At 40.8% G+C, this 7,926-nt stretch overlaps 1 protein-coding gene across 1 annotated transcript; it reads left to right on the top strand.

Annotated features, from left to right (window-relative positions):
- Positions 1-1,082: 1,082 nt before the first annotated feature.
- Positions 1,083-7,225, top strand: LOC102714058 (beta-galactosidase 1-like). The gene is made up of 17 exons (XM_015843399.2): positions 1,083-1,282; positions 1,910-2,005; positions 2,092-2,204; positions 2,336-2,402; positions 2,499-2,591; positions 2,701-2,853; positions 2,962-3,050; positions 3,190-3,295; positions 3,373-3,460; positions 3,534-3,652; positions 3,749-3,910; positions 4,024-4,214; positions 4,334-4,422; positions 4,519-4,628; positions 4,739-4,852; positions 4,924-5,031; positions 6,287-7,225. The coding sequence occupies exons 1-17, from the start codon at positions 1,109-1,111 to the stop codon at positions 6,887-6,889; spliced, it is 2,475 nt and encodes an 824-aa protein (XP_015698885.2). The 5' UTR covers positions 1,083-1,108; the 3' UTR covers positions 6,890-7,225.
- The last annotated feature ends 701 nt before the right edge of the window (positions 7,226-7,926 follow it).

Here is a 7,926-nt window from a genome sequence, read left to right as displayed (position 1 = left end):
ATATCGTAATCTAAAGAATGAAGTTACGTAAAAAAGAAATATATATAATTCCTATGAAGAGAAAAAAAAAGGATAACTCCCTTGATGGTATGTTATGATGATTTTTTATTAACTTTAAACTTGCATGGTATACTTAGTATGATACATTTACGGTATTTAAACGAATTTGATCGCCTAAACTTAGCATGCTAAATACTGGCAAAATATATTGTATATTGAAATTATTGTTATTGATATATTTTTACTCTTTATCTCCATAGTTGCCCTAATCGATCTGTATCTTTATAGATCTACTATCTCCGCCGCTGAGTGCCTGAGTATGCATGCATGTTGGGTGCACGTACATACCGAAACGACGATGGTAATTGGTACGTAGCAAGTAAGCACGTCGTTAGTATTGTATAACGGCACAAATAGCTACATATATATCTTCGATCTCCCTCGCTGATACATTTGTATTGTTTGGATGGATATCCTCTCCTTTGTTACCCTTTCATCTAAATAGTTAATAAAAATATTTAACAAGATAAATTAATACGAGAAATAACACTCTATAAATTTACATGTTCAAATTTAACTTCTAGTACAGTGTATAAGTAATATAACTGTGTATGCTACGTATCCTAGCTAGCTTCAGCTTAATTTGGCCCTTTCCAACTGGTAAAAGTTAAATTTTAGGTTTGTACGTATTTTCATGTAGCGATAAATATCATATTAATATTTTTTTAAAAAATAATAATAACTATTTAACTGACGTATAAGAAAAAAATGACGAATATCCAACCGACCGGCCGGTTTTCGGTTGTGTTCCGTGCAATATCTAATCTTCAGTTAGCCAATTAATATATCTCCAAAAAGCTTAAGTCGATAACAATTAACAAACCAATGCCACGTGTACGTACGTACTTGCTTATCCGGCCGCTCGCGCGCGCATGATCTCGCACCGGCGCGCATGCAAGCTGTCCCTATAACTACCCAGCACCGACATCCCGCCTCTTCCCATCTCGATCGATCTGCAGCTTCCTCCGATCGCCTAGCTAGCTAGCCTACTACTCTCCCATCGATCGTCTCTCGTCTTCTCTCCTCTCCTCTCCAAACGTGGCCGGCGATGATGGGGCGGCGCGGCAGCTGCTGGGTGGCGCTGGCGCTGCTGCTGGCCGTCGTGGCGGCCGGCGGCGTGGGCGGCACCAGCGTCAGCTACGACGAGCGGAGCCTGGTGATCGACGGCCAGCGGCGCATCCTCATCTCCGGATCCATCCACTACCCCAGGAGCACCCCCGACGTACGTAATTAATTATATAGTATATAACTCATCACTTCAATCATTCACTCGCAAGCTTAGCTTATACATACATCTTATACGTAATTATATTATATAACTCACCTCATTAATTCACAAGCTAGCTTATGTATTAATTGTACGTGATCGGTCGATATGACGATGGTCAGATGTATTAATTATTATATGCACCAATTGACACAGTTGCACGTACGTACGTATAGTCGCTGCACGCATATACGTATGTATGTATATACGTGCGTTTCGCATCGACTGTTATCTACTATACTTAAATACAATTCCATGATTTTGTTTTGTCATGCATAAATAGAACATATTATAATTAAATTGCATGAAGTAAATAAAAAACATTCTTTACGGATGTATCGTCAGTATTTTTTTTTTGCCGACAATAATCCTTCTTCTCAATTTTTATTTTGATATAATATCAAGAAGTTCGCGTGTATGCATGAATGCATCTGCTCTATGCAATATTTTCTCTAGATATCTATGTATACTATAGTCTGTGTAAGATCTTGTCCATACACATGTATTTAATTTCTTTTATTGTGAAGAAAGTGTCGATGCATATACGGGCAATTAATTCGCTTCTCCAATTTATAAATGCAGATGTGGCCTGATCTAATCAAGAAGGCCAAGGAAGGTGGCCTAGATGCAATCGAGACTTACATCTTCTGGAATGGTCATGAGCCCCACCGTCGTCAGGTTACAACTTCTTTAATTTGCACATGTAATTAAACATCACTTCCTATTCCTAATTAGCTTAATTTAATTTTATTTATGATCTGCAGTACAATTTCGAGGGGAACTATGACGTCATCAGGTTCTTCAAGGAGATACAGAATGCTGGCATGTATGCCATTCTTCGCATCGGCCCATATATCTGCGGTGAATGGAACTATGGGTATGTATACAGTATATATACACACGAGTATTCTCACCATGTTTCAATGCAAGCAATACGAATAACAAAATATGCTAAATATATTGCTTATTACCTTTTGATTATTATTTTTTTGTGAAAAAATCTTGCAGAGGACTTCCTGTTTGGCTGCGTGACATCCCTGGAATGCAGTTTAGGCTGCATAATGAGCCTTTTGAGGTAACTTAAATTCGATCTCCTATGTTTTTCATAGACTTTTATATACACTAAAGTAGACATTAAGTGCTGTTTTTTTTTCTGTTTTCCGTAAAATAGAATGAGATGGAGACTTTCACCACTCTCATAATCAACAAGATGAAGGATGCCAAAATGTTCGCAGGGCAAGGAGGCCCAATCATTCTTGCTCAGGTAATTAATGGGTTGATCACTTGATGGAATTTAACATGTTAGTAATTTTCATGCTCTATCTCCATTGTCACAATGTCACTAATCATTGTTTCAATTAATCTACATACAGATTGAGAATGAGTACGGGAACATCATGGGAAAACTAAACAACAACCAGTCTGCGTCCGAATACATCCACTGGTGTGCGGACATGGCGAACAAGCAGAACGTCGGTGTCCCATGGATCATGTGTCAGCAGGATGATGATGTGCCGCACAATGTGGTCAGCATTTGAGTAGTTTTAATATTTCCAGAAAATGTATATATATAGGATATTTCATTTATCTATATACATCTAAGCTAACATACATGCACATGATTTAATTATTAGGTCAACACTTGCAATGGATTCTATTGCCATGAGTGGTTTCCAAACAGGACTGGCATCCCCAAGATTTGGACAGAGAATTGGACCGGCTGGTAATTAATTTCTGCTTTTCATGGTTATCTCTTTGTTTATTTAATAAATTAATTAACTTCTGAACTTGGCAGAGGTGTATCCTACCATTTTTGGTTTAAAAGTTTATACTTGAATTATGTTGGCATGATTATTCATTAGGTTCAAAGCATGGGACAAGCCTGACTTCCATAGGTCAGCTGAAGACATTGCTTTCGCGGTTGCGATGTTCTTCCAAAAGCGTGGATCTTTGCAAAACTACTACATGGTATATATGTTTCCTCCTCTTTTCACTGTTGATACTTTTTCAGTTAGACTGAACTGAATTTCTTTTTTTTTTGTTAGTACCATGGTGGGACCAATTTTGGCCGTACCTCAGGAGGCCCATACATCACAACTAGCTATGACTATGATGCGCCTTTGGATGAGTATGGTAAGTTTTATATTCACAATTAAGACAAGTTAACAATTAAGTGGAAAACTTATTGGTCCAATTTAAACAACAGGTAATCTCAGGCAGCCCAAATATGGCCACTTGAAGGAGCTACACTCAGTCCTCAAGTCCATGGAGAAGATTCTTGTCCATGGGCAGTACGTCGACACCAACTATGGCAAAAACGTCACGGTAATTTTAATTCAGATCATGGCTTCTTTTTTAAATCAATATTTTATAAAATTTCTGATATCGCTTAGCTACCTTCTGTCTTTTAATTAAATGCAGGTCACAAAGTACACTCTGGACAAGTCCTCTGCTTGTTTCATCAACAACCAATTCGATGATAGGGATGTGAATGTGACACTTGATGGAAGCACTCACCTCTTGCCTGCATGGTCTGTTAGTATCTTGCCTGACTGCAAGACTGTTGCCTTCAATAGTGCCAAGGTATATATATTTTTATCCTCTCACCATTGAGTAATGGCATTAATGAACCATATATATGCAAACTCCATAAATCCATTGCCAATGATTTGTTTCTTGTTTATACTACGTGATAGATTAAGACCCAGACATCTGTCATGGTGAAGAAGCCTAAATCAGTGAAGCCAGAGAGCCTAAAATGGTCATGGATGCCTGAGAACTTGAGACCCTTCATGACCGATGAAAAGGGCAGCTTCAGGAAGAACGAGCTCTTGGAACAAATCACAACATCAACTGACCAAAGCGATTATCTGTGGTATAGGACAAGGTACTGAGAAGCATATCATTAATCATATTATTTACTGAATATTTCGTTCAAAAAAATATTATTTACCGAATATGATGATGGCTTCGATTGGAAATATAATGTCTCCAATAAATATGTAGCCTTAACCACAAGGGAGATGGGAGCTACACATTGTACGTGAACACAACTGGCCATGAACTTTATGCCTTTGTCAATGGAAAGCTTGTTGGTGAGCTCCTACAATTTACACAACACAACTATTTTCTCGTAAAAAGATATATCACATCATCAGTAATTATCACTCGCAAACCATGTGTTTTGACAGCACAAAACCATTCTGCCAATGGTGATTTTGTCTTCCAACTCAAGTCGCCAGTGAAGCTTCACGACGGCAAGAACTACATCTCTCTCCTGAGTGCCACCGTTGGCCTTAAGGTTAACACTTTATTTTATTTCTTTACTCATCAGAGCAATGAACTGCATTTCTTTACTTGCAATCCTATGTACTGGTGGTAGTATAAATCTTGCTCCTTGCTATCAACCAGAACTATGGACCTTTGTTCGAGAAGATGCCTGCTGGCATTGTCGGAGGCCCAGTTAAGCTAATCGACAACAATGGCACCCAGATTGACCTCTCCAACAGCTCATGGTCTTACAAGGTACAGACATCATCTTTCAACTCTTTTGGTCATTTCAGTGTTGATATTGGATATAATGTTTTGCTTTCTAGGCTGGGTTGGCCGGTGAGTACAGGCAGATTTATCTTGACAAACATGGCTACAAATGGGACGGTCACAATGGCACCATCCCTATCAACAGGCCATTCACTTGGTACAAGGTAATACAGTCCTTTGATATCTAAAATATTATTGTTCCTATCCATAAATATATTCACACAATTGTAAAGAATACCCCGAGGATCGTTCTGAAATGAGAAAAAGTATGGGATTGAATAAGAGATTCATACATAGAGATCTAAACTCATGGAAGGGCCCGGCCAGCAAACGAGATCTCTTACATCCAAACAAGCAACGGATACCACACAGAAGAGTCAAGACCGGGCTCCCTAATAGAATGTTTAACCGATCCATTCCGGATCGATCGAATTGGTACGGAAGTTGTAACATGGGAAAAGCACAGAAAACACGACTTATTTGAATAACCCGGTGACCTACCAATTGTAGAAGTAGGATTTTGTCTCAACGCCCTTACGAGGTAGTGATGAGTTTCACGCGCTCTAAGCCCGGCCCGCGCGCAGTTAGGAGGATTGGCCGCTATTTGAGCGGTACCACCCATCCTACCCTACTACCTATAGGGGGCCGTCCGTCCTACAGCCGCCCGAAAAGGAACTGTCCTATAGCGATAAAAAGAATCCCCATAAAAATACCACTAGATCGAGCACCAGTGATTTCGTATCCGGTCAAAATCTTGGCTAATTGATCGAAGTGGGTAGCTCCAGTAGACCCATAGATCATGGAACAAATAGGGTGGGTAGGCCCAACCACCACACTACACGTATAGACGCGAACCACCCTCCTTACCGTACGTGCGACTCTCACCGCATACGGCTCGCACAAAGACTCCAAAATCCATCCCGAGCTTTTTATTCCACCTCTCCTCCCCAATCCTCGATCAAACTAGCCTTCCCCAGCAAGAAAACGTATCCACACAGCACAGGCGCAACAAAGCGCTCATCGCTTATTCTTGAGCGCGCAAGGCGCTCAAGACGGTGATTCTTGCTTCAAAACTAAAGCACTCCAGCTTTGAAGCTGGAGTTTTGAACTACAGGTTTTAGCCCTCCTGCTGGGTGGGCGCTTCCTTCGTCTATCGTATGTCTCGCTTGGCTTCACCCCGAACCAAGGAGGCATGAAAAAATAACTACCATCACCTCGATTATTCAACCCCTTAAAGCTATCGTCTTTTTTAGTTTATTCTTTGTTAATTATAGCAAAAAATAAGATATCACCCCTAATTTTTCTCAAAGTAGCATAAGCCCTTGTATTTTTTTTTAGTGTTTGTGTATTTGTTTATTCTTTGCAAAAAGAAAAAATGGATTCTTTATCTTAATATATTATTTTTTAATATAAATGTAGGCTACGTTCGAAGCTCCCGTCGGCGAGGACGCGGTGGTGGTGGACCTCCTGGGCCTCAACAAGGGCGTCGCGTGGGTCAACGGCAACAACCTCGGCCGCTACTGGCCCTCGTACACGGCGGCGGACATGCCCGGCTGCCACCGCTGCGACTACCGCGGCGTCTTCCAGGCCGAGGGCGACGCCACCAGCTGCCTCACCGGCTGCGGCGAGCCCTCCCAGCGCTTCTACCACGTGCCCCGCTCCTTCCTCCGCGCCGCCGAGCCCAACACGCTCGTGCTCTTCGAGGAGGCCGGCGGCGACCCCTCGGAGGTCGCCCTCCGCACCGTGGCGCCGGGCGCCGTCTGCGCCTCCGGCGAGGCCGGTGACGCCCTGACGCTGTCGTGCGGCGGCGGCGCCAGGACCATGTCGAGCGTCGACGTGGCCAGCTTCGGCGTGGAGCGCGGCCGGTGCGGCGCCTACGAGGGCGGCTGCGAGTCCAAGGCGGCGTACGAGGCATTCGCGGCGGCGTGCGTCGGCAAGGAGTCGTGCACCGTGCAGATCACCGGCCAGCTCGCCGCCGCCGGGTGCGTGTCCGTCGTGCTCACCGTGCAGGCCACTTGCTGATTATCCAATCTATGCGAAGGTCTTTAGTTATTTAGTTAATTAGGTATTAATTAGTCGCTTAATTAATTAGGTTTTGGTTTGTTAGTTAATTGGGTTAATTAAGCAGGTCGGCACCCCTGGTGCAAGTCAGATTATTTCATCTATATATACTTATCACGATTGAGTGGTAAAAAAGTGTTTCCCTTATATTTGAATTTATTTGCTGTTTCACTCAATTTTATTAGGCTAGAAATTAAGGTAACTGCGGGTGAGAGAAGCTGCAAAAATATATTTTTACTGTTTGTTCTCAAATATAGCAACTTCTACATCTTACACTATTTAATTCTCTATACATGTGCTCACCTTTAGAACTTCTTTCTTAATACGTGTGCTCATCTCTTATATATGCTGACAACTCATATAATATATTCTTCAGAGTGACCTATATGCGGTAAATTAATTTACTACTACATCTCTTGTTGTAATATGTTTTGACATCACCTACGTCCATCCATAAATCGATGTATATGATTTATATATATATAGATTAATTAGTATCTATATGAATCTAAAATTAAATAGAAAATTTTATAATGTGAAATATATTGGAAGGACTAGAAAACCTTATAAATAAAACAGTGTGTTTTTTTTTGCCATAATCTAAAAACTTTGGCCCCATACGTCAGCTAGCAACAACGCAGACAACATGTGTCGTATCCCGTTAGCTGCATATGTTTTTTTAAACAATCCTACCTACATGCCCCCTCCGTTTTTTAATTTAATGCAATTAATTTTTTATATGTATTTAATCACTCGTCTTATTCATTTTCTTTAAATATATAAGATTATAAGTCATTCTTATAGTTTTATAGTAATAAATTAAATTTTAATAAAATAATTAATCATTATACATTTTTTATGATGAATGGCCAAAAGTAGATAAAACATAAACGGCGTCCAACAGAATAAAGTGGAAGGAGTATATGTGAATTCAACCTATTGCGCAAATCAAAGGTCGAACAAACGGCGTATATGCACGTACAAGCAAATTACATTTT

The sequence above is a fragment of the Oryza brachyantha genome, chromosome 1 (assembly GCF_000231095.2).
Source record: "Oryza brachyantha chromosome 1, ObraRS2, whole genome shotgun sequence".
NCBI lineage: Eukaryota > Viridiplantae > Streptophyta > Magnoliopsida > Poales > Poaceae > Oryza > Oryza brachyantha.
The sequence above is the reverse complement of the archived record's forward strand: the minus strand, read 5'-3'. Positions and strand labels throughout refer to the sequence as shown.

Bases quoted from the DNA above. Each gene is read 5' to 3' on its own strand.
- LOC102714058 (XM_015843399.2), top strand. From the start codon at position 1,109: ATGATGGGGCGGCGCGGCAGCTGCTGGGTGGCGCTGGCGCTGCTGCTG. The intron at 2,205-2,335 runs GTATGTATACAG...AAAATCTTGCAG, and splicing joins TGCGGTGAATGGAACTATGG to AGGACTTCCTGTTTGGCTGC. The intron at 3,461-3,533 runs GTAAGTTTTATA...TTTAAACAACAG, and splicing joins TGCGCCTTTGGATGAGTATG to GTAATCTCAGGCAGCCCAAA.